The sequence below is a fragment of the Equus przewalskii genome, chromosome 1 (assembly GCF_037783145.1).
Source record: "Equus przewalskii isolate Varuska chromosome 1, EquPr2, whole genome shotgun sequence".
Lineage (NCBI taxonomy): Eukaryota > Metazoa > Chordata > Mammalia > Perissodactyla > Equidae > Equus > Equus przewalskii.
In genome coordinates this window covers 92,281,048-92,306,758 of record NC_091831.1, presented here as the reverse complement: position 1 = coordinate 92,306,758, position 25,711 = coordinate 92,281,048, and the positions used below count along the sequence as shown (strand labels likewise).

Genomic DNA, 25,711 nt, shown 5'->3' with positions numbered 1-25,711 from the left:
ATCTTCAGAGACATGGTACCTTTGCTCCTTAGCGTTTAAAATTTTTTAGTTGCTACATTTAAAAAATAGATTGGCAGCTTAACTAGGAAGAAAGTCAAAGATCCATCCAGTCTGGGCCCACATTTTTGCATGGCAACGACCAGCTCCTGGCTGCTCCCTCCAGAGAGACACAAATTCTGTAGCTCAGTAGGCACCACTCTGCTTTCCTCTCTCTCTCCTCACTTACGTTAGTCAGGCCCCTGCAGAGATAGGGGTTTGCAACCCATTTGAAGAATGAAAAACAAAATAAATAGCTTGCCGTCCGGTGAAAATACTTACTAAGATAGCTATTCTCATTAGCTCCTTAAAAAGCTCGGTGTCTTAGTACTTTGATCAGCTCCCTCCACTTTGCGCGCACGGATGCTGGCGCGTGTACCAGAGGGAAATAAACGACCCGAGTACCATTCCTATACCAAGTGCCTACGGCCCAATCCAAACCCAAATCCTCCCACCACCATTCACACGTGCACCAGTTCTCCAGCCTCCCGCCTGCCGTACAGGGGGCACAACTCCCCTTCCACGCAGGGCGGGGGGGCCGGCTACAAGACAACCTGCGGGAGGGGAAGGCACGACTGCCGTACACATAGGGTCGTCCCTTCCGAATCCTAGCTCTGCAAACTGAGCACGCACTGCCAGGCCACTCAAGTTCAAATGAAATCACCGTGACGAAAAACAAATGCTCCAGCGACGCGCTCTGGGATGCAGCTGGGCTCCGAGCGAGGTCGGCGACAGCCCGGCGGGGAGCCCTGAACGCGCCTGTGCTGAGGGCTGGAGCTCAGGGAGCAGAACCAACTTCCACTCCTCCTCCACCTACGGAAAGCCCAGCCAACCAGGAAATCCACCGGCGCCCCGAGGGCTCCAGGGCTTTGCTCCGCCCGTTTGCATTTGTTTTTATTTTTAACCCGGCCCGTCTCCGCAGTCTCTGAGAGGACCAGAGCCTCCGCGTGGAAACTATCCTCGGTGGGACGCGCTCCAGCTGGCACCTGCCAGCGCTGTCACCTGAGGGGCCGGCGAGAGGCAGGCGGTACACCTGTGCCTTCCAGGACGCCAGCTCCGACCCACTGGCCCCCGGTGCCCGCAAGTGACGCAGAGCACTGGACTCAGGTGGCAGGAGAGAGGCGGGCCGGTAGCCAGGGAGACAGTTGCGGGGAAAAACGCAGGCCGAGGGGCGCCGAGACAGGGCGCGGGGGCGGCCTCCCAGGGAGGCCTCCCGAGAGGACGCGCGCCCGCCGAGCGCACCGCGCCCGGAGCCCCGGCCTGCGGGCCCAGCCGCCCCAGAGCCGCACGCGCGCCCGGGCCCCGGGCAGCGCTGGGCCGCGCACCAGGACGGCGGCTGGCCCGGGCCCTGCGGGAGGGCGGCCACACTCGGGGCCGAGCCGCCCAGAGAGCCCCGCGCGAGAAAGAGCCCAGCGAGAACCGCCAGCGGGACCGCCGGAGGTGAGCGCCCTCTCCTCGGTCCCTGACCCCGGGGACGGGGCGGGCGCAGGCCTTCCTGACCAGCCTGCTCCCCGGCCCCCGCTCCCACAGACCCGAGCCCGGGTCCCCCGCCCCCGCCGGCTCCCAGACTGAGGAGCGAAGGGCACACCGAGGCCACGTGCACGCCTCTCCGCGCCCGGCGCCGCCCCGCCGCAGCCTGCAGGGACTCGCCCGCGCCCCTGGGACCCACCTCACAGCAGCGGTCTGCCGGCGCGACGCCCAGCCGCTCGCGCCCGGGACACCGCGCGCGCGACCCCACCCAGCCAACTTCGCCCCGCAACTCCAGCTCCGCGCTAATCGGACGTGTGAAGCCACGTGACCTCCCCGGGCTGGGGAAACGCGCGGGCCGCACGAGGGGCCCGATCCCTCCGCCTTAAAGGAGCCGCGCCCACTGCCGTCGTGGCGCTGTCCGGCGCCTGCAGGCCCAGCGCGGGGGGCTTCGCCGCCGGCAGCCCCACCCCCCCGGGCCGCCCGCCCCCCGCCGCCGCCCACTCGGGACGAGCGAGACTCGCGTGGGGCGCTGCGAGGCACGTGAGCTGCCAGTGCCGGCAGCTCGGGGCTCACGTGCGACGGCTGCGGGAGAAGGAAGCGTTCCAGGGCGCGGGGGCGCCCTTCCGTGCGGTCAGCGCCCACCTGGACAGAGGCTCGAGGTTTCCGGGAGTCTGCAGCGCAGCGTGGAGGTCCCCCCCAGCCGCCCCCGGAGGGCCGCGGCGCCTTTAAACCCAAAGGCCCTGAGTCACGAGGAGGCTCCCTGCCCCCCGCCACACACCCTCCACGAGGCCCCAAGCCCGCGGGCACGTGACCCGCGCCCCGCCCGGACTCGCGCGCACGGGCCGCGGGGGCGGGGGTGCCGCGGTGTCGCCGAGGCTGCGCGCGGACCGTTAGCTGCGGAGGCCGGCCCCGCGGCCCCGCCCCGCCCCGGCGGGCGGCGTGCAGCTCTTACCAGCGGGAACGCCATGGGGCCGGCGTGGCCCTGCGGGACGGGCGGGAGGACCGACCGGCCGGCGGGCGGCGGGCCGGCGCGGCGAGGGCCGTGCAGACACGTGGGCACTATTTTTGCAGCGAGCCGCGCACAGCGCCGCACGCGGACCCGCTTATAAAGCCCGCGGGGCCGCCCCTCGGCCGGATGCGAAGCACCTGTGTCGGCCCCGCCCGGAGCCCCGCCCCCTCCGGCGGGCCGGGCCGAGGCTCCCCCGCCCCCCGCCCCCCAGCCGAGGGCCGCAGCCGCTGCTGCCGCAGCCACGCCCTGGGAGGGCGAAGGGCCAAGCACGAGTACGGTGTTCGCCTAGTGACCCTGAGCAAGTTTGTGTCCTCTGGGCCTCAGTTTACCTCTTGTGAAATGGGGCACTCTTTACAAGCCCCTGCGATGCGCTTTGTCAGTAAAGTCCTCTCTAGTGCCCACGCTCCTCCTCTTACAGGGAGCCCCGAGGAGAGCCACCCGCGCGCGCCCCGGTCCAAGCCTGCGCCCCCGCCTCCCCCGGCTCCAGCAGGCCGCTCACACTAGCCCCGCCGTTCTGGGTGCTGGCATGGGGTCGGCGGCGAGGGCGTCCGGGGATTCCGGAAAGTTCCAAAGACATGAGAGCTCCTCTTTGCACCGTAGTTCCCTGGGGAAACCGCTTCCGACGCTGCTGCCGGACTGCGATAGGAAGCTTCACGGAGAGGGAACAAGGGACAGGGCGGGGGCCACGGGGCGAGAGAGACCACCATGGGCGGGGTGTTGTCAGGGAAGGCGTCCCGAGGTGGCTGGCAGGAGCGGGCCGGAAGCCCCAGGGCAGCGCAGAGGCGGAGATGGCATTCCAGGCGGGGAGACCGAGCAAAGGCGAGAGGGAGGACTGGCTGGAGCGGCTCCATCCCAGGACGGAGGATAGTGCGTGCTGGTCCCGCAGGAGGGATGCCTGGGCCCGGTTTGTGAAGGACCTTTATTTTGCAGACAGCAGAGAGCTGTTAAGAATTGTAAACAGGAGAATGGCAGTATCAGGTCTCCTTTAAGATGTTGCTGGAGACTTGGCAGAGGTTGCACAGAAACGGGGTAGACAAGGGACTGGAGTGAGGAGGAGAGGGATCAGCATTTGTTGAGCGTTTTGCAGGTGTTACCTCGTCACCGTAATAGTATTTATAAAGCGCTTACTATGCTCAGGACTCCTCCTGGCAGTTGGGGAGACTCGCTGCTGCCTTCCTGGTGGGCTGGTGAGGCTGGCCTGGACTTAATGGCTAAGGGGAGGGGGACAGGTAACTGTAGGTTTCTGTCTGAGGCAGTGGAAGGAGAGGAAGTCAATGGTCTAGCCTAGTGTTTCAGAAGGATTAACCGAAGAAGGTGGTGCGGGTAAGAACAGATGCTGGAGTAGAAATCCACAGGAGGACTCAGTGACAGTGAGAATTGTCCAGTCTCCATCCACAGAATATCCTCATGCAGGAGCTTCCTTGGGTTGCTGAGGTTATGGGCAGAGAGTGATGGCTACAGGGGAAGGGCAAGAGGGAGCCTGGCATCCCCTAGCCATCAACTGCTCCACCCTCTCTTCCCCTCCAGAGGAGCGGCTTAGCCATCTGCCCTCCCTCCTCAAGATGGCCTGTTCCAGCCACCCAGGAATCCCACCCTCTGGTTCTGGGACCCTCCCACGCCAGGCGCTTCCTGGGGCCCTTTCTTCTCCAGGAGCAGCCCACTCCAGGGTCTCACCCTGGCCCACAAACAGCATAGGACAACTGCAGCCAGGTGGCATATCCCACTTGTCCTCTCAGGGGGCGCCACACCCAGCTATCTACATACAGCCCAGGAGCCAAGTGAAGGTGGATGAGAGCACCAAGGAGGCCCACGGCACATCTAAAAAGGCAATTAGCTGATGGTCACCGGGCAGGAATGAGGTCCCAGCCCAGCTAGATCTTTCAAGACAAGCTGGCGATACAGTTTGTTTGCTTTTTTTCATGTGAAATCTTCCTAATTCTAAGTTTGGTCACTAATTCTAATTAAAAGAGCCAAGCCCAGCGTGTTCAGGAGCACCGTGCAACACTCTGGCTGCCAACTTGTGATCTTTTCCGTGAGCCTCCCTGACCCAAAGCTGAGCAAGATAAGAATCTGAAACCTGGAATGGTGCCCAAGGGAACAGGTGTCTGAGAGCTCTCTCATGTTTTAAAACTCCCAGCCATAAGAAAATGAAAGTGACTTGGAACTGAAATTTTGCTGCCTCAAATCCCTCTTCCTAAACTTTCTGTTGCAATAATAATAATTAGCTGATCTTCACTGAGCACCTGCTATGTTCTTGGCACAGTTCTGAGTGTTTGACCTATGTTAGCCCATTTTACAGATGAGGAAACTGAAGCTCAAAGAAGTAAAGTAACTAGCCCAAGCACTTCCAGCTAGAAGTGGAAGAGCAAGGACTTAAATCCAGACAGTCTTCTGGCTTCAGAGCCTGAGGTCTTAACCAGATAAGGACAAAACGGCCAGCATCCTCACATGTGCGCTTCCCTCTGACCAACCCTGGATGGTAGATGGTGAAGAAAAGGGTGGCTGAGTCCAAATACAGTCATGGCCTCAGGTATGGGTGAGTCCTTGCTGTCTGCACACACTTGGCCAGGCCTGCAGGAAGAAGGACTAGAAGGTGTCCACAATCCACAGGGCAGGGTGTGGAAAGCGGCAGAGGTGGAGATATTAAATGACTTGGTCAAGCCCCCACAGCTGGTCCCTGGCAGAAGCAGCAGGAACAAACAGGCAGCATTATCCATTCTCCCAGTCAACAAACAGCCTTTGAGCCCAGCTATGCCTGGCACCATCTCTGCAGTCAAGTCCCAGATTTACAATACAGGTTTGAAGGGTAGCTGTAATTGGCTGCACTAAGTTTTAAATGCATGTACCGGGGGGCAGGAGGGACTCTGTAGTCTTTTATCTGCTCAGGTGTTCAGTGCTGCCACTGCAGGCAGAGAGCTGAACGAAGAAAAGAGACTGCTGGGAGAAAATAGTTTTCCTGGTTGAGAAAGATCAGAGGGGGATTCACTTAGCAGCTCAAGACCACAAGGGAAAGTCAGCACACAGCCTCTGCTCAGCTCTCCCAAGCCTGCGCAGAAGAAACCATGTTGTTTGTTTTTTTGTCTTTTAAAGTGGATTCAAGAAAAGTGGATCAGGGGCTGGCCCCATGGCCGAGTGGTTAAGTTCACGTGTTCCGCTTCGGCAGCCCGTGGTTTCGCCAGTTCAAATCCTGGGCATGGACATGGCATCGCTTATCAAGCCATGCTGAGGTGGCATCCCACATGTCACAACTAGAAGGACCCACAACTAAAAATACACAACTATGTACCAGGGGGGCTTTGGGCGAAAAAGGAAAAATAAAATCTTTAAAAAAAGAAAAAAAGAAAAGTGGATCAGCCCCACCTTTCATCGTACACAAATGTAAATTTAAAGTGAGTTAAAGATAAAAATGTGAAAAGAATTACTTGGAAACTTTTTAGAAGGAAATATTGGGAGAATATTTTTATTATTTCAGAGTGTGGATGAATTTTGCAAACGAGGAACAGCAAGCACAGAATATAAAGGGAGATTGATAGATTTGACCACATTGGAATTAAAAACTTTGATTTATCAAAAGATGTTTAAAACTTAAAAAGACAAGCCAGAGGCTGGAAGAAGATATTTGCAATATGTGATCTTGTTACAAAGGACTAGTTTCCAGACTATATGAGAACTTCTGTAATCAATGAAGAAATATGACAACCCTATAGAAAAATGAGCAAAAGATGGGAACAGGCAGTTGTCAGGAGTGGAAACCCAAATGGCCAAGAAACATGATCACCAGATGTCTGCCCTCACCAATAACTAGGAAAATGAAGCTGAAACCACAGTAGGGTACCATTCACACGTCTCAGATAAATGAAAAAGTCTCACTACCCAACAAGTGGAATGACTGCCAGTGACGGTGTCAACTGGCTCAATCACTTTGGTTTTCGCTTTTATTTTCTGCATTTTTTGAATTGAGGATAAGGTACAAAGAGTGGACAAATCTTTAAGTATACAGCCTGATGATTTTTTTTACCTACATATATACCCAGGTAACTGCTGCCCACATCAAGGCATAGAATCTTTGTAGAACTCCATAGAGTTCCGTCATGCCTCTTCCCACTTTACACTCCCTTCCTTGAGGTAACCATCACTCTTACTGTTTTCCTCACAGATTCATTCTGCCTGTTCTAGAACTTCATACAAGCCTGCGGCTGCTTTCGCTCGGTCCAGCATCTGTGAGGTTCACCCATGTTGTTGCATTAGCAGTAGTTCAGTCCTTTTTATTGCCAAGTAGTATTCCATTGTGTAGGATTTGTTTCTCCATTCTCCTGTTGATTGGCATTTGGATTGTCTCCAAAAGTTTGGGGACTTGTTCTGAATAAAGGTGCTGTGAACATTCTTGATGTGAAGTATAGCCATCCTGGTGAGCAATTTGGCTATGTGGTTAAGTTGCAGATGTGTACACTCTAGGACCCAGCAATTCCACTCCTAGGAAAACATGGTAGAGAAACTTTCACACGTGTTAAAAGAGGCATGAGTTAAAATACCGAGTAGTGTTATACATAATTGCAAAAATAAATAAATAAATAACAACCTTAAATGCCCGCCCACAGGAGAGTGGATCAATAAATTGTGGTATAGTCATACAGTGCAATACTACATGTGTATAAGGAAAAGTAGATGAAATAAAGCTGATTGTATCAACATGGGTGACTCAAACAATATTGAGCTAAAAAAGCAGGACATAGAATACATACCTTATAATGCCTCTTATATAAAATTTTAAAACATCCAGTACACCACCGTCGCAAAGGACAATATTATATATTGTTTAGGAACATATCTGTATGTAGTAAAAGTACAAAAAATGCATGGCATTGATAAACAGAAAATTCAGAATAGTGATGTACTTCGGGTGAGGAGGGGAGAGCTTGTGAAATGAGGAGTACAAGGGTATTGACCGAATTGATAAGTGTTTTAGTTGTTAGGCCAGGTAATCAGTACACTAGTGGTTATTTTATTCCTTACTATCTTTAAATATCATAATTTTTTAAAGAGAGAAGGGATGGAGGTAATTAACGCCAGTGGTATGCTGGTAAATGTTTGACAGTTGCCTGTCGGGAGGGGAGTAATTTGTAGTATTCACCTATTTCTGTGGCATAAATACTCCCACCATCGCTGATTTCAAACTACGAATGTGACACCAGCCAGCTCACAAAATTCCTGAAAGTGTAACAGTGGGCACTCATGAGCCAGGACAAGCCAGCTCCAGCACACCAGTGACACGGAATGTGGCTCTGAAGCCAGAGCTGGGGGCCTAGGCTCCCTCTGAGGACACTTCCAACACCCCAGGAAATGGGTCGAGGGCTGGATTGTATTAATTTATTGCTGTAAAGTTACCCCAAAACTAAGCAGCTTGAAACAACAAATATTTATTCTCGCACAGCATTTCTGAGAGTCGGGAATCTAAGGATGACTTAGCTGGGTGGTTCTGGCTCAGGATCTCTCCCGAGGTTGCAGTCAAGCTGTCAGCCAGAACTGCAGGCATTTGAAGCTGTGCCTGGAGCTGGAGGATCTGCTTCCTGCCTCACTCAAGTGGCTGCTGGCAAAGCCTGGGCTCCTCGTCACATGGACCTCTCCATAGTGTTGCTGGCTTTAGCTCAAGACATGGCAGCTGGCTTTCTCCAGAGTAAATGACCAGAGAGAGAAAGAAAGAGAGACTGATATGGCAGTGGAGGAGCTTTAATAACCTAATCTCAGAAATGACATACCATCACTTCTGCAGTATCTTATTGTTGACACTCACTAACCCTGATAAAATGTGGGAGAGGATGACACAAGGGTGTGAATGCCAGGAAACAGGGATCATGGGGGGCCATCTTGGAGGTCGGCCATCACACTGACCACAGTTGAAGCTTGTCCTGAGACACTTGTAAATAGGTTAGAGCAGGATGCCTGGAGTCTCCGCACAAGGAGGGACATGCGAACTGAGTGGCCCTCCCCTTTGTTTTGCAGCCAAGGAAACTGAACAGTTTAGGGATTTACTTGAGAATATGCAGCTACTCTTGTCAGCACCCCAGAGTCTCAATCTTGCAGTGGTCCTAGTGAGAAGGCCCTCGCCTCGCCTTCTCCCAGCCCCTTCTCCATCTTCCATCTGCAGTGCAGATGCTGGGGTCCTGGCACAGCAAGGCCTAGATCAAGGTCACCTTGCCCAGCCCTCAAGAACTCCTTCTTCTCCAGAGCTGTTCCCTCACATTCTCCCTCAGTCAAAACCAGAAGACAACCCCACTTATTTCCACACACCCGCCCCTGCCGCTGGGGTTGTTGATAACACATCTGAGTAGCCCCAGAGAGCAGCGTATGCCACCGTGTTGGCATTGCCAGACACAAGTCCATGCTCACCTCTGGACTCACACTGCCATTTGGACTCTGGGGCTGAACCGTTTCAGAGCTCTGTAATCTCTGCCTCTGATTTCTGATAAGAAAATGCCCCAAACCAGAAGGAGGCATGAGGGAGGTGGGCTGTCGTGCTCTGTTTCTTCATCTAGATGCTGTGTACACAACTTATTCACTCTATGAAATTCATCAAATTGCACACTTGTGATTTGTACAATTATCTATATGAATATTATACTTAAAAGGTTTTTTTAAATTAGTCTCAAAGACAGGGACTCATGAGACAGGACAGAAGAGAAGTGTTCTTTCTGAGCTATTGCCAACCTCTGTTCTCCAGGTACCAGAGGGAAGCTGTAGGGTCTCTCCATTCAGGTGGAATCTTGGGGTGGAAGATCTGAAAAGGGGCTAAAGTTGGAGGGTCCTTGGCACCAGGATAAGAAGTTACCAGTGAGGGGCTGGCCCGGTGGCACAGTGGTTAAGTTCGCACGTTCTGCTTCTCGGTGGCCCGGGGTTCACCAGTTCGGATCCTGGGTGTGGACATGGCAGCGCTTGGCAAAAGCCATGCTGTGGTAGGCATCCCATGTATAAAGTAGTGGAAAATGGGCATAGATGTTAGCTCAGGGCCAGTCTTCCTCAGCAAAAAGAGGAGGATTGGCAGTAGTTAGCTCAGAGCTAATCTTCCTCAAAAAAAAAAAAAAAGAAAAAAGTGACCAGTGAATTCAGAGTGGGCATCCCTGGCATTGCTCACCATCCTCAGCACTGTCCCAGGTCCCACTGCGAGGCCTCAATGACTCCACAGCATCCTCTGCAGTAATGGGGCAATAAGGATGGGCTTCCCAGTGTCACGATCGGACAGTGCGGCCCTGATTTCTCTCTTGGTAGACAAATCTGTGGGATGGGGACGGGGGAGAGACTATGGGGTCAGACCAGCACCATCAAGCGGAGGAGCCAAGAAGGTATGCAGTGCTGCTTTCCCTGTGGGCCTGCCCCTCTTACCCTCTTGTTCTCCACACTCATCCTGGGCTTCACCCTTCCTGGCACTAGTTCACCGACCTTCTCTTGACCCTGGGAGGCAAAGCTGACCAGGCAGTCCTAGAAGGAGGACCCAGCTCATCTCCTTGAGGACCCCCTCCCCCAGCCCTCCTGCCCGCACCCTGAGCTGGGGCTCTCCCAACCCTGCACACTCTGTAGCCACTTGCAGGCTGGTGGAGTGCGATGGGACCCACTAGGCTGAGCCATCCCTCCCTGGTTCACACCTCAGTCCTGGTTGTTTGTTAGCCTGTAGCTTCTTCACCTGAATGCCTGGCACACATTTCTGCTCAGTAAATGTTTGATGAGGAAGAAGGGACCTAAGGCAGGCCTCTTTTTTTCCCTCTTTCATGTGGAGCCGTAGCAGAAATGGGAATGACTGAGAGGGACGTGAATTTCCTGGGGAGTTGGGTAAGAAATTGGTGATGAGGGTGCTGGCTCTCCAGGGGCCAGGCCTTCTCGTGGGTCAGAATATTCCTGTTTTCCCTTCCTTTCCCAGTCAGGCCAGGGAAAGTCCTGTCACACTGAGTTACATGCCCAAAATGCCCAAAGCCCATCCCTTTGATCTGTAGGCTCTGCTAGGAGGAGGTGACCCTCAAGGTGCCCAGCAGAGGGAGCTGAACTAGCACAGGGACTACCCTAGTGGCTGGCTAGATGGGGGTTCACGTGTGGGCACAGCTAATGCCCCACCCCTGGGGGCCTTATAGTGGCTTCCTTAGTGTCCCTAGATGGATCTGGTCCCCAACCATTGCAGCTAGCTGTAGCTACAGCCTGGCCAGAAACTGAAGCCATTTCTCTTACCCATTTGCCAGGGTACCACTTTGAAGCTATCCTGGACTGGGCTCCCGTTCCCAGCCCCTCACTGAGTTCATTGTCCTCTGACTTGTCCAGGCCTGTGTTCAGGCTCAGACTACACTCAGACCTCCTGGGTCTGCAATAATGCTCTACGACCCTGGCAGGGGGCACTATCTGCCTCTGAGCCAGTCCCTGTGCTTCTGTCCACTTCTGCCCCCCTCCCCACAACCCTCTCTGCATACCAGCAGGGTCCTAAGAGTGCTTCCTAGTCTGCTCTGTGGTCCAGGGCCCCACATGAATCCCACACCCTAGGCCAGCTCCCTGGCTGCCCCATCAATGCTGCTCATGGGACACATGAGATCCAGGAAGCCTGTGACCAGGCCCCTGAGGCCCTGGGACAAAGTGTCACTATGGTGGCAAAGACTTGGGTCAGTGACAAAATACAGGGTATGATATGGGTTGGAAAGAAAAATGTTCTGTGGGGCAGCGAGGCCCCCCTGGCCCGCCCAGCTCCTGCATGTCTGATCTCTCTGGAAGGTAGACCAGTGTGCGGTGGGCAGGCCCCTGCAGAGACTTGGGGATGCTGACATGGCAGGGCTGTGGAGGTCTGGCCGTGGACCTGGAGTCTTGGAAGAGACAGGCTGAGGCTGGGGCAGCTACTCTCCTTTCCTCTGTGACTGAGGTTTTCTCCCTCCAACCATTACCTCAGAACAGAATGGCCCCTTCTCGAGAACCTCCTGGGTTGACGATCGATCGTGGATTGTTACGTCTGCCTGCTCAGCCCTCACACCTTTCCCCGACCCGAGCCCCTCCTTCCCCTGACCAGCTGCAGAGTCATGCTCTCCCTGCTCACACCTCACTCCCCTGATTCCTGCCTGTCCCCTGAGACAAGCACAAGACCCATTTTCTTATGAAGGGTTGTTATTGCTAAGCCCACAGCCTGAGATGCATTCCAGAGAAACCAGTACAGAGTGTGACCAAGGTTTTGACGCCCTGGGCTCTCACTCAGGGCTGGAGATCCCAGGAAGCCCCTTCTGAGAGGTTCCGGGAATCTTGGCTATGAGCTCCTTGTGGGATGCTAGAGACATGCCTCGTGCACTTCTGGTTCCTACAGAAGCCACCCTGGGGCCTTTGTTGCAAAGGATGGCTTGGTAAGGAATTCTTTGATGGTCCTTGTTCTAATTTCTTAGAAAATTGCCCCACACCTCCTTTCTCAGGCTGTGGGCAGCGCCAATTCCGAGACAAAAGTGAGAAGGAGTCCACCCATTCAAGTGGCCCTTGACGTTTGGATCACCCCATCTCAGAACCCACAGTGACAAAAACAGCGATCCGGGGAGACTGTGGTGCCCCAGGGCTCTCAAAGCAGCAGCAGCTCCAGGTACTCTCTGGTGCCTCAGAGCCCAGCAAGTCCCCGGAGCCAGAGGCACGGGTGTCCCCTGGCACTGCCTTTGTTCTCCTTAGCTGAGAGGAGGGTCACACCTGCGTCACCCTGTATTTCCCCTGAACAGATTTGCTCAGGGATGCTTAGTGGCAGGGCTGTGGGGAGGTATGGCCAAAGAACTGGAGTCTTGGTCATGGAGGGTCAGAGGCTGAGGCACAGCATCTGCAGCTATCACCGGAGCGTGTTCCTCGTAACCTAGGCAATCAAGGTACTCTAGGGCAAAAGCAAGCCAAGGTCAAAACCAAGTTTGTGCAACACTGCAAGCTCTTGCCCCACTTGGGGGCGTCAAGGTACACATTAGCACAGTAAAGGCTCTGAGAAGACTGTGGAAAATAAACTGGTTTCACTTAAATCCATGATTCCTAAACTTATTTGGTCACAGACAGGGTTTTTTTGCCAGAATACGTACTAACAGACCACCTTTTGCAGCTTTTGGAACCACTGCTCACTCAGCCTCTTTCCTCACCAGGAAAGTTATCAGGGAGGGCCCTGCCCCCACGGCCACCCCCAGAAGGCTTGTCCCAGGTGTGGAGGGTCCACGTCCTCACTACTCAAGTACGTCCATGGAGCGACAGCATTGGTTGCTGGGATCTTGTTAGAAATGCAAGGGACCGGCCCTGTGGCCGAGTGGTTAAGTTTGCGCACTCCACTTCCCGCGGCCCAGGGTTTCGCTGGTTCAGATCCTGGGTGCGGACATGGCACTACTCGTCAGGCCACATTGAGGCGGCGTCCCATGTGCCACAACTAGAAGGATCTACAACTAAAAATACACAACTCTGTGCCAGGGGGATTTGGGGAGAAAAAAGCAGGAAAAAAAAAAAAGAAGATTGGCAACAGTTGTTAGCTCAGGTGCCAATCTTTAAAAAAAAAAAAGAAATGCAGACTCTCAGGCCCCACCCCAGCCCCACTGATCTGAATCTGTTAATAAAATTCCCAGGAGATCTGATGCAGGGCAATTTGGGAAGCACCGCTCTATGTCTCCTGTTCTTCTCTCTCCGAGATGGCTAGTTGGGTCATCTCCCCAGCCAGGTGCGGGCTCTAGGCCCCGTATCCAGATGTAGTTGACATATTTTGAACCTCGCAGTTACATTTGGGGAATTCCTTCCATTATGAGTCCTCCTTCCCATGGGCCCGTGAGGGGAGCCAAAGGGGACTGCCAGCCATGGAGGAGGCCTCACTTTTGCAGAGGATCCTAAAAAGAACCGAGGAGTTCTTCTGGCTTGGCCTCCCCATCCGTGCTCAGATGTCTCTTCCACAGAGATGCCTGGAGATTGGGAGATGGTCATCTTGGGGGCCCAAGCAGAGTCACCTCTGAGAGTCAGTCACAGCCTCCCCAGAAGGTCAGTAGTGACCATTCACAAGGGTCACACACAGTTGCTCTCAGCGGCTCTCCCCTCCAACCCCCTTAGTCAGACCCCGGAAGAAAGGAAAGGTGAGCCAGCTTCTAGGGAGAAGACATTTTATTGAGATTTTGCTACATAAATAGCTACAGAAAGCTAGGAGGACTGAAGGGAGCAGCTGCTGTCTCCCTCTGCACAGGTCACTAAGGAACCCCTGGGGAGGGGGATTGGGGAGGGGGATTGGGGAGGGAACCTGGTGATGACCAGAGGGAGAGAGGACCTCCTGGATGCTGTCTGGCATGGAGAGTCTGATATGAGAGAGAGAGACAGAAAGAGAGAGAGAGAGGCTAACAGCCCAGATGTCATGAGGGAGGGACAAGTGGGGGTCAAAGAAGTCACAGGTATTGGGAGTCACTGGGTGAGGGCCTGTACCACGTCCTTCACCAGCATGGTGCCGATCACCATCTTTTCACTGTTGACTGTCAGCTGGGCCGCTCCCGTGGGCCGGGCATCCAGGGTCAGCAGGACCAGGCTCCCGCTGGTCAGCGTCCTCCCTGCAAACCTGAGGTGGAGATAGAGGACGGGGCTCAGCTCTAGGGCCCCTCCTTCAAACCAGGCCCAAGAGGCATCTCTTCCCCTCTGCTGGTGGCCTAGTACCTGTACTCATCAGATGTCCCACAAGGGACACGACCCAGGTTGGCAGTGGCAGTCACTTTCTGCACCACAACGTGGTCACTCCGAGAGGCATCTGGCAGTGTGAGCTTCTCTGTGATCTCGTTCATGCCTGTCAGCTTTCCTGGGGGCAGATGTCATGATGAGGGCAGAGGCTGTGGTGGTCCACCTGGGGATGCCCACGGAGCATCCTCACCAAGCTCTCCTCAGGCTGGGCAGATCTGAATCTCCCTCACCAGTCTTGCGGAGGGAGAACTTCCCTCTTGGACCTGGGCCTCCCTCAGGAAGCCTTTGTCAGCCTCCCCATCCCACCCAGGGCTCTGTCCATGTTGTTGAACAGACTGATTTGTCACTTCCCCACCATGAGACATCTGGGCCCCAGCCCCTGGGGCATGGCCAGTGGACTTGGTGGCCAGTCAGTTTTAAGAGGTTTCCTCCACTCTGGACCTCACACCCTTCGGTCTTTCCTAGTTGGCCCTCCATCCCGAGTTCAAATCCCTCCCAACTCCTGGAGGCTGAGTCCTCACAAAATCACTGGTGGCTGCTGCACTCCTGGCCAAGGCACGGGTCCTCACCAGACAGGCCAGAGTCTAGTGGTCACAGCAGCCCTCACAGGTGGAACCCTAATTTCTAGACTGGCCAGGGCTCCTGAAGGCCCCAGGCGCTCATAGCATCCCTGAAAACCTTCACTCTAGAGGCCTGACTGCCCCTCTCCACTCACGCTCTCGGCTAGCTGTGTGAGCTCCTCCATCTGCCCTCCTGCCCCTCTTTTCAGCCTCTCTCTCCTCCCTCTGCTCTTTCTCCCATTTTCCTCCTCCTTTTGAGAATGGACATCCCTTCCCTGTTGCTTCCATCCATTTCTGACTGGTGACATTTTCTTGCCCCTGTTCCTTTAGTCTCTCCATGTTCAAGTCTCTCGTTCCTAAGAAGTCCTCTCCAGAAGCAAGATCCCTCATGCCAACGCTGTGTCTCCCTCCCCATTCATGGCAAAGTCCTCCAAAGAGGACTCCATTTCCTCGAGCTGTGCTCTCCCGCAACCCACTGCAGTTGGCATCTGTCCGCCTTGGGCAGGCACCTGCTCTCTCTGATGTTGGCAGCCTCCTATGTGCTGGATCTGAAGGTTTTTGGTCTCCCTTGCCTGCGGACCACCCCAAGGCACTCTTATGCCTTCTCTTCTCTCCTAGTTCTCCCCCCACCTCCTTCTCTTATCCCTCCCCTCTTTTTTCTCCTGTAGAATGCAGGTTTTCCTGAAGGAAGGTCCTTGGCCTTCTTCTCTTCCCACCTACCTCTCTCCCAGGGTGATCACACTCATATTCACAGCTTTAGTTATCACCTCTCTGCTCATGACTCCAGCCCAGAAGTGTGTCCTGGGCACAGACCCACATTTTCAGTTGCATACTAAGCACCTCCTCCTGAATTTCTCAAATGCCTTTCACAATCAGCTTATGTAAAACTAACCACCATCTTTCCTCCTCCCCTGCCCAGCCCATTCTTCTTTCTTCCAGATCAGGGGTTCGGCAAATTACATCCTTCAGGCCAAATACAGCCCGCCACCTGTACAGCCTGCACTAATTTTTATATTTTTAAAAGGTTGGGGGAAAAATATCAAAAGATTAGTATTTCATGGCACGTAAAAATTATATGAAATTCAAATTTAAATGACAATAAATAGAATTTTATTGGAACACAGCCACACTCATTCATTTATGTATTATCTATGGCTGTTTTTGTGTCACAATGGCATAGTTGAGTAATTGCAGCAGAGAACCCACGGCCCATAAAGCCTAAAACACCTACTTTATGGCCCAAAACAGGAAAGTTTTCCCGACCCCTGGTCTAGGTGAAAGGTGTTGCCATTCTCCCTACCATCCAAGCCGGAAATTCTAGAGTCGGCTTATATACTTCCCTCTCCTCCTTCTTGGGGCAAATGCCCACGGCTTCCCTCTTCCCAGTACCTCTCCCCTACCCCAGCCCTTCCTTCTCTTTGCCTTGGCTCTAATCCTGGTCCTCAGCATCTCTCATCAGATCTATTGCAATAGCCTTAGACCTAGTCGCAGAATTTAGTCCAAGGTCACACACCAAGTGAGTGGCAGGTTCAGACCTTAAAGCTAGGACTCAGGAAGCCCCCTGTTTCTCCCACTTGTGCTGTCTTGCCTCTTTTGCCTGCTGAAAATTCTTCCAATTCCAATCCTTCCAGATTCCTCCTTCTGAAGCAGAGGTCTGAACGCAGCCCCTTCCTCACTCAAAAACCTTCAGTGACTCCTCCACGGCTAGGAAAATGAAAGCTGCAGTCCTTATTTCTATAACAATGGGTTGGACCCAATAACCTCTGTGACCCCTTCCAGCTCTGAAATTCTAGGACTGAAATCCTTTAGCATAGCCTTCAAGGCTTCCAGAAACTAGACCAAACATATTCTTTTCAGCTTTGTTCTTACTACCTCTCAGTGCTAGGGACTCCAAACCAAACTGCTTCCCTCTTCTCTTCCTGTAAACTTTCACCAATGCTTACTTGTAATGTTTCCCCAATGGGAATGCTGGCCTAGAATTTTCTGCCTGCCTGAGTCCCAACTCTCTCCAAAGCCTCACTAAAGGGTCCTGGTCTCTGTAAATCTTCTGCTGGAACCACAGCTGTGAGGCATCCCTCTGTCTGGAGGAGTGGAGGCCCCTTCAGCATGACTGTGGTGGAGCTTCAGGAGCCCCAGTGGGTGGTGCTGAGCCCCCTCCGTGCCCACCCCCGGGGAGCACTCACCCTGTTCCTTCTTGAACTCATTCTCACTCATGAACACAGGGGCCATCAGCTCCCCAACGGGTGGCTGAATGGAGACGTAGAACTGTCGGGTTTGGGTGCTGGGGAGGGTGGGAGGAGACAAGGTAGAGAAAGTGAGGCCAGCATCTCTCTCCTCACCTCCCACTTTGCTGAAGGCAGGGCTTTGAGGCAGCAAGAGAGTGAGGTAAGACCTGAAGGCTTGGGATGGCTTCCAGACCCACCAGAACGTGAGGTATCCCCTCCTGCCACCTCCAGCTCCAGTTTATTTTGACCCCTCCGCTCCCCAGCCCACCCTCCCACCCCACCATGAGTTGGACACATACCACAGCTGGAAATTGGCCGCCTGGGTTGAATCACAGAAATTAATGCCCATTATTGCAGTGGTGGACTCCCCAGGGGACAGGGACTCTGCAGTGGTGTCAGGCAGAGAAAGGAGGAGAAGGAGAGACACCATCATCTGATAGGTCTGGAACCCAGACCCATTCTCCCCTCCACTGCCAAAGCTGAAAACCCCTCTATGGAATCCTGGCTTTCTTGGCCCCTGGAGACTGCTCCTGGTTTTCTCCTGAAATCAAAACACCCTTCTCCCACCCTCCTCAGCCCATTTAAGTCAGTCCTGGAACAACCAAGCCTCAAGCACCTCCTGCTCTGATATAGACTCACTCATTTCCTAGTCTATCTTGTCCACCATGGTATGGATCATGTTAGATGCCAGCTCTATGCCCCCTCAACCTGGCCCCTAGCCATTGGCATCGGCAGCCATAGAAAGACTGACTCTGCCCATGAGTCTCCTCCACCACGTCCAAAGCCCTTCCGCACCGATTTCAGGAAATTCCTGGATGCTGATGCCAGCAGGCAGTTTGGGGGTGCCCACATGCAGGCCCTTGATGGGGGTATCAGAGCTGTTGGAGAAGTGGATGTGCACAGACACCATGTGGGGGTCCCCAGAGAAAGGTTGACGGCTGAAGGTATAGTCCACAGCCAGCCCCTCGCCAGCTACACGGTGCAGCAGCTCCTGCCTCCCAGCACCTGATACTGGACTCAGCAGCTAGAGGGGAGGAGGAGGTGGGAAAGAGTAGAAATGAACAAGGAGAGAGGCTATCCCAGCCTTGTCCCCACCTAGGGTCATCCAACAACGGGACTCAAAGCTATTCCCTCCATCACACCCCCATGCACACAAATCCACACCAGGGGATGCAGCACAGACACGTGTCCCTGCCCCAGTCCAGTCCCTTCCCCATTTCACTCACTGAGGGCACCAGGGGGGAGTCTGTGAGCGTCAGGCCCTCCAGGTCAGCAGCCAGACTGGTGGACACAACCGTAGGGGGAGACAGAGGCTGGACACTGGGAGGGGTGACTGTGGGAGTAGATGAGGAAGACCATGATGAGGGAGGGGCAAAGTGGAATTGGCTTCGATTGAAGAGGGAGCCCAGGGCTCCGGGAACAGACAGTTCAGCACCATGGACAGCGAGGCACATGTCAGCCTCGTGGCTCTAAGCAGACACCAACCCTTGACCCCAACCCCACACCTGGGGAGGTTCTCCTGCTGCCCTCTCAGGTCCAGAGAGGTGTTCTGCCTGCTCCCCCCACCCCAAAAGCCCTGAGGCACCTAATCCGGAGCTCCCAGCCCCTTCCTAAGTCACACACCCTGAGCCTCCTTCCCACTGTGACTTCTACCACCGAAACTCACAGTCCTCTAGATCAAGCAGGGAGATCTCCTTGGCTGCAGGGGCACTTTTACCACTGGGAGGCTGAAAGAGAAAAATGGGATGCAGGTGTGGGAGGGGAGTACACTAGCCCGTTCTGGGTTGGGTAGAAGACGCCATGGTCTGTTCTGGATGGTGGGGAGATGCCTGGGCCTGGTCCAGAGGATGGGGAGGGCCCTTGCCCATGAGCCCACCCCCTCTCTGCCCCAAGGCTCTCACTGTTTTCTTCCTCCAGGAAGCAGGTTCCACCTGCTCCTCCTCGGTGTCTGATGTCATCTCAGACTCTGATGAGCTACTGCTGGAATCACTGCCCTCATCCGAGGATGAGCCTTCTCTCTGTCCCTCTGGCACCTTCTTCCTCTTCTTCATCTTCTTCTTCTCACCTTCCTCCTCACTCTGTTCGCTGGAGGAGAGGGGACAAGTGGGGCTCAGGCCCAGCCTGGACACCTCCTACTTGCCTCCCAGAAGAGCAGGGCAGCCTTGAAGAGTGGAGATGAGGGTGGGAGCCTAGGCAAGTAGAGTCCACACCTGGGCTCCTATGCCTGGGCCCCAGTGAGAGCTTTAAACTAGCCTGTGCCAGCTTGGCCCCTGGCCCCTGACTGCTTCCCCAGGCTGCCCCCAGGAGGTGGCAAGCCCAGCGCAGAGACCTCCTACATCCAGCCACAGCAGCCATCATATGAGCTGACTAGGGGGTCTGCAGGCCCCACCAGCTTAGGAAGAGGCTCAGGGGCTCTTAGGAGACTGGCTGAGGCTGAGTCTTAGCCCTTTTTATTCCAGAGGGGACCCCTCAGCCCTGCCAGTCACCTGGCTGGCTCCCCTCTTACCTCTCACTGCTCCTGCCTTTCTCCTCATCCTCGTCCTGGTCTTCATTATCAGACTCACTGCTGGACTCCCCAGAGCCGCTCTCGCTGCTGCTCTTGCTGTCCGATTCACTCTCGGACTCGGGGTCTGTGGAGGAACAGTCTCAGGCTTCCCTTCCTTGTGTGTAGGCCTCCTTGGGTCCGGAGCAGGTGCCCTGGGCTCCCAGCTTCAGACTCAGCACTGAAGCTGCAAAACCCCCTGATCTGCCCCTGGCCCCAGATACCAACTGGACCACCTGGGACAGAGATGGATCCATATAGATAGAGAACTGCACAAGCACACACACACCTGGGACAGGCAGTCCCTCAGGTGCAAAAACACACATACAGGTGCACGCAAGCAGTTGCACACACCCTTAGACACACAACTGTATAAAACATACACACACACACACACACCTCAGACAGTCAGCCACAAGGCACACACATGGCAGGAGCACAGGGCCCCCAGCTCTGCTGATCTCCTCACCGCTGTCTGCCGACTCTGTGGGGCCAGACTCCCCCTCAGAGTCTGAGTAGAAGGGTTTCTCTTTCTCCTTCCTCTTCTCCCGATTGGAGCACTTGGTCCATTCAGGTACCTGGAGCCGGGGGAAGTAGGGGGCGTGGTCATTAAGTCATGGTTGGGGAGGGGGAGCAAAAGCACAGGGCCTTCTTCTCCTTTGCCCTGCCTCTTCTTGGGGCCCTGTCTGGTCCTGTCCCCAAGACGGAATAATGGTGGGGAGGGAAGGGCCACTATCCGTGGAGGGGAGGGGTGCTGCTCACAGAGGGGACACTGCCAAACCAAGGAAGAAATGGGGTGTGGGGAAGGCACAGGGGTGCAGCACACAAGGGGAAGGGGATGGGGCCACACAGGGTGGGAGAGAGCACTGCACACGGAGCAGAGGGCACACGGCACACGATGGGGGTGGGGAACCTTAGTGTATTCGCCCAGCAGGCCTACGTGGGTCTCAATAAGGGAGAGATCTTCTTCCTGCATGTGGGGACAGTGTCAGGAAGGCCAGGCAGGCACTCCAGGGCTCCCTGCTGTCTGTCCCTCCACACACACACACACACACAGGCAATTCAACCCTCCACCCCTGCTGACCTCCACATTGCGCACAGATGGGTCTGGGGCTTCCTCTGGCCAGTCTGGGAGTTCCTGGTAGCCTGTGGCCTTGGCATTGAGCAGGTGGGACAGCGAGCCCAGCTGGAAGTGGTCCCGGTCTGGGGACAGGGTTAGAGATTAAGCCAGTAGTGACAATGAGGAAATGCCCTGGGAGGTGTTTCCTAGGTGGGGCGGGTGGTGATTCTGGTCAGGACTCCCTAACTAGGTAGAAGAAAGGGGCGGACGTGTCTGTCCCTTAATGGCTCTTCTGCCCTGACTGCACCTTCAGGCCCATATGCTGGAAGGAAAGACCCAACTAGAGCAGGGGCTGAAAGGTGGGGGCAGGTGAGACTGCAGAGAAGGGCACAGGGGACTCTGGACCCAGAGATGCTGCTGGCCTATCTGCTCTGGTCTGCCTGTGGGGAGGCAGAAATGTGAGTGTGACGTCTCTTTCAGGGCAATGGTGACCGTGTGCTACTGCACAGCCAGGCTCAGGAAGGCCACCTAGTTGGGACGAGGACAGGAACTGTGAACAAGAGGCTGACCGGGCTGGGTCAAGGGGCGGGAGGCGTGTCTGGTCAGGCTCTGGACTCCGTGGGGAGGGAGAAGCAGTCCAAAGGGTGTAGGAGGGAGTCAGGGCCAGAGGACAGCAACACAGACTTGCAAGTGGGGATGGTGCTGGGGAGGAGAAAGGGATTGCTCCCCTTCTTCCTGGGAGATTTCCCAATCTGCCCTGTCCCTCAGGATTCCTTCAGGAATCTTCCCTATTCCTGAGGTCCAGGGAAGAGAAAAAGCAGAACCAGAAGACACCCAGGAGAACCAAACCTTGTGAAGGAGGCTCCCCTCCTGTGCGCGTTCCTAGCTCCAGAGAGCCAGGTGGAGGACCTTCCCCTCCTGGCCTCTCTCAGAGCCCTTGTCATGGAGACAAACCTGAGAACAGAGGCCAGGCTGAGGGCCAGGGCCTGGGTTTGGGGCTGGCCTCCAGGGCTGGCCCCACAGAGTGTCGACAACTGCTTTCTCAGGACCCTTACAAACATACCCCTCTCCTTCGCACAGTGTTTTACTTCCTGCATTCCTGGGCCCTTGGTATTTGAAATCTTGATATCTAGTCCTGGCTCAGGGAGGGAGATGGAAAGGGGAGTGGAGCGGAGAGGAGCCAGGAGCCCATGCTGGCTGGTGGGGCAGAAACTCAGGTGAGATGATGCTGGTGATGGTTGTGGGTGAGTAAAAGCCCCTGGTGCTGCAGGATGGGCAAAAGGGCTGGGCCAGGGGGGCAGAACTGGCATTTCTCCAGAAGTCCTGCCGGCAAAAGCCTGGTGCCTGGCTAACTCTGAGACCTCCGGGGGAAGGTCTGGGACTAGGGTCCTGGCCAATTCCTCCCCTTCCCCAGGAAGGTTCCCCCTGATTTCAGCTCCTACCTTTGAAGGATGACTCCAAGACTGGGGCTGGTTTGGGTGCTAGGAAGAGCTTCTTGGCATGGCGGCTGAGGGCCCCACCCTGCTCCGAAGGGACGATAAGCTGCCGGGTGAAGCGCGCTCGGTCGCGGATATCGTAGTTCTGGTCGTACTTGGCCAGACTCAGCACATACTGGGTCAGCAGCTTGGTCTGGGGGACAAGAGGTGGCCATCAGAGAGGGTGAGGATGCAGGAGGTCTCTGAACCAGATTCTTTAAGCCAATACCTCCAAGCAGTGCTGGCCTCTTCCCTCTTATGACCTGCCTCCACCTAGCTTTCCCTCCCTCCCTGCCACTGTGCCAGATGGCATCTTCTGTCACCTCCCTGGCCCTGACTCCTGACCCTAATTTTGGCAACTGCCTTGGACCAGCAAAAGAGGCTGCCGTTTTAGACTCTCCTCCCTCTTGGCCCTTGACTCCATTCTCCATTCAGCTTTGTGGTCTCCGCTGCCCCAGGCCCAGCTCCTACCCAACCAGGTCCAGGCTGGGCCAACCTCTTTACTCTGGGGTGCCAGGGTGAGTGGAGGTCTGGAACATTCTGCCAGATCTCACAGTTTCCAGACTCCATCACCCAGAGGGAAACTAGACGACAAAAAAGAGAGTGGAAACACATAGGGATCCCCTTGGCGGGGGCTGCCCTCATGTCCCATTGACGCACATAGTCGATTCTGAGCAGCCTGGGGGTCTCAGTGGCCATGATCCACCCTGGAAAGGTTCCAATGAGATCAGACCAAACTACAGCTGCCTATGGGTTTGCTGAAGTCATGTGGCGTTTACAGTCTACAGTCATGGCAGCTATGGCCCAGGGCCCCATATCTCGATTTCTGCCCTGATCCTGGCTTAGTCTAACCTGTCTTTGCAAAATGTCAGTGGCAGCCATCATTTATGGAGAACCTTCTAGTGCTGAGCATCTTCTCAATAGGGGGGTCCTATTGCCCCCATTTACAGAGGAGAAGCAGAGCCATTGAGTGACTCTCCCCAGGTTAAGGAGCCAGTCAGTGCTACATCCAGGCCTGGACCTGCCCAAACCTGCTTCCCCTCACTGCCCACTTGCTGACATAAGAGGGCGGCCCTCATCCAGGTCTCTATCTCTTATGACCAAGACAGTCAAAGCCACCAAGTACATACATCTCACGTCACCACAGCCAGAGTGCCCGGGGCAGCAGGGACCAGCGGAGGGAGCCTTGAACCGACTCCGGTCTTCCTGAGGTTTATGGTTACACAGTGTTACATCCAGCCTTGGACACGGCTGACCCAGGCAATCTAGCAGGGGTATGAGGAAGATGCCACTGAGGCATGGAGCCCCAAGATGCTGGCCCAGAATCAGAGCTGCTGCTGTGGCAAAACTCTAGAGAACCACTGTGATTCCACTGCTACCCATAACGTGGCCCACAGGGACTTCAGTGGCCTGAAGTGGAAGGGAGGTTCCACTCAGTCCCTTCCAGCATAGTGCCACCTGCAACACTGTTCCCATCACAGATAAGTACTCTGAACCCCACACTCCCCTAGGACACCGTCACAATGGACTTCATCACAGACCCGCCTCTCCTTTGGCCAGACACCCTCTCACCAGCCAGGTCTAGTGGATGCTCTTATAACATGGTCCATTATCAAGATGCTGCTGATCCTCCTGTCGGTTTAACTGTGTTCCCCTCCACAGGCTTCCCAGCTGGCTGATCATAGATTCTCTCCCTTCCCCCCAAGTCCTTGCCTAGTTCTAGAAAGAAGCATTCACCAGTTGGATCCATCTGTTTATAGCCTTAAATGTCAACAACCAACATAAGAATGGGCTGGTCCACCCACCTCAACACAGCAGGATTTGCCTATAAGAATTCATTACCCTTCTCCATCCCAAGGATCCATTTCCCAGGGATTATGACGTCTAGTCTGCACCACCAGGACCCTCACCTCGCTTAGCCAGTTTGTGCAGGAATTACTGGCTGCTCAGGAGGGCCTATGAGACACACTTCAGTGCACCAAGAGCAGAACAAGGCTCCCACTGACCAGTGGGCTCCAGCTGCCAAGGAGAATTTTAGGTGGGGAACACTGACGCCTTTTCAAGAACGTGTGCCAACATAGCTACTACCTTACAACCACCTGCTACATCATGCTGGGAAAACTGGCTATTCAAAAACAAACAAACAGAAGATTTAAAATACACTCTCACCTCACACACTACACAAAAATAAGCTCTAGATGGATGTGGCAGACAGACTCTACGGTTCTCTCCCCCAGATCACTGCCTCCTGGTGCTCAGGCCTTTGTGTAATCCTCTCCCCATGCGTTTGGGCAAGACTTGAAACTTGCTTCTAGCCAACAGAATATGGTAAAGGTGACGGAGGTGAAACATAGTCCCCTGATCCAATTTCATTATCTAACACTCCATCTTGCTAGCAGACTGACTCTAGAGAATTCTTCTCTTGTAGCTTTGAAGAAATGAGTGGCCATGTTGGGAGGCCCATGTGGCAAGGAGCTGAGGGTGGCCCCTAGAAGCTGAGCACAGTCTCCAGCTGACAGCCAGCAAGAAGCTGGGGCCTCAGTCCTACCACCACAAGGAAGCGAATGCTGCCACCAACCATGTGAACTTGGAAGTGAACCCTTGCCGGCCAGTCTTCAGATGAGAACCCAGGTGGACCAACACCTCAATTGTAGCCTTGCATAAGACCCAGCTAAGCCATGGATGGACTCTTGACCCACAGCAATTGTGAGAAAATAAACATGTTGTTTTAAGCCACTAAGTTTATGGTAATTTATTACACAGCAATAGAAAACCAATGCAGTGGACTAAAGAATATGAAAAGAGAAAAAGAATCTGTAGGAAATTATAGGTGAAAATTTTAACTTGTGAACAGGGAAACAACTTTCTGAATATGAAGGCACTAGAAGGAAAAAGAAATGAAAGGATTAATATATTGAACAAAAAAAATGTATAACTTCTGAATGACTATATATATAGTCAACAAAAAAAATTTCTTTAAAGCTAAGGAAATATATTATAACATTAATTGTGGTCTTTTCTAAGTGGTAGACCTATGGCTAATTTAAGCTTTTTTTTTTTAGGAAGATCAACCCTGGGCTAACATCTGCTGCCAATCCTCCTCTTTTTGCTGAGGAAGACTGGCCCTGAGCTAACATCTGTGCCCATCTTCCTCTGCTTTATATGTGGGACGCCTGCCACAGCGTGGCTTTCTGAAGAGGTGCCATGTCCGCACCCAGGATCCAAACCAGCGAACCCAGGGCCGCCGAAGCAGAATGTGCGAACTTAACCGTCGAGCCACCGGACTGGCCCCTAATTTAAACTTTTAATTAATACTTTTCTGGATTTTCCAAATGTTTTATGATGAGCATGCATTACCTTTATAACACTAAAAAAGCTATTAACTTTTTTAAAAAAATTCTGCAGAACTTATCAGACTCTTCCATCCACTGTAGAGGCAGATTTTAGCTCCCACGGTACCCCAGCAGACCCTCCTCCTTCCCACCTCCCCAGGTATACAAAAGCAAAGCCACCTGCCAAAAGCATTCCAGGCACTGCCCCAGAAGCCATCCCCCAGGGGGCTGTAATAACCACCCTCACTACCACTGCCACCCGAACCCTCTGTCGGTGCACGTGTTGGCAGAGCTTTTGTGGCCTCTGGCCTTGAATCTGATTATCTGCTGAGCAATAC

General features: G+C 54.3%; 2 protein-coding genes and 1 long non-coding RNA gene across 32 annotated transcripts in view; 1 reads left to right on the top strand and 2 right to left on the bottom strand.

The window, feature by feature from the left end:
• The window catches only part of CPEB1 (cytoplasmic polyadenylation element binding protein 1), a 94,339-nt gene extending 91,691 nt beyond the window's left edge, over positions 1-2,648 (bottom strand). For 2 of the 26 annotated variants that reach the window (XM_070570381.1, XM_070570406.1), the window contains exon 1: positions 2,459-2,599. In XM_070570381.1, the coding sequence (XP_070426482.1) occupies positions 2,459-2,473 (15 nt within the window). In that variant the 5' untranslated portion in view covers positions 2,474-2,599. Of the gene's footprint in view, positions 1-700; positions 964-1,038; positions 1,461-1,705; positions 1,930-2,148; positions 2,396-2,458 lie in introns of those variants that run through there. The other 24 variants (XM_070570527.1, XM_070570387.1, XM_070570518.1 and 21 more) reach the window with 21 other exon arrangements.
• LOC139075287 (uncharacterized) lies at positions 1,354-25,141 on the top strand. Of its 2 annotated transcripts, none has more exons than XR_011525522.1 (2): positions 1,354-1,476; positions 25,104-25,141. It is a non-coding gene; the product is annotated as an uncharacterized lncRNA (long non-coding RNA). The 2 variants fall into 2 exon arrangements; XR_011525521.1 differs by lacking the exon at positions 1,354-1,476 and adding an exon at positions 24,611-24,747.
• The window catches only part of AP3B2 (adaptor related protein complex 3 subunit beta 2), a 32,870-nt gene continuing 20,765 nt past the window's right edge, over positions 13,607-25,711 (bottom strand). For all 4 annotated transcript variants that reach the window (XM_070570304.1, XM_070570312.1, XM_070570316.1 and 1 more), the window contains 12 exons: positions 22,009-22,195; positions 20,591-20,709; positions 19,976-20,084; positions 19,471-19,594; positions 18,866-19,049; positions 18,631-18,691; positions 18,191-18,297; positions 17,760-17,988; positions 17,264-17,348; positions 16,923-17,020; positions 14,159-14,297; positions 13,607-14,063 (listed from right to left, as the gene is read on the bottom strand). In XM_070570304.1, the coding sequence (XP_070426405.1) occupies positions 13,913-14,063; positions 14,159-14,297; positions 16,923-17,020; positions 17,264-17,348; positions 17,760-17,988; positions 18,191-18,297; positions 18,631-18,691; positions 18,866-19,049; positions 19,471-19,594; positions 19,976-20,084; positions 20,591-20,709; positions 22,009-22,195 (1,593 nt within the window). In that variant the 3' untranslated portion in view covers positions 13,607-13,912. The remainder of the gene's footprint in view (positions 14,064-14,158; positions 14,298-16,922; positions 17,021-17,263; positions 17,349-17,759; positions 17,989-18,190; positions 18,298-18,630; positions 18,692-18,865; positions 19,050-19,470; positions 19,595-19,975; positions 20,085-20,590; positions 20,710-22,008; positions 22,196-25,711) is intronic.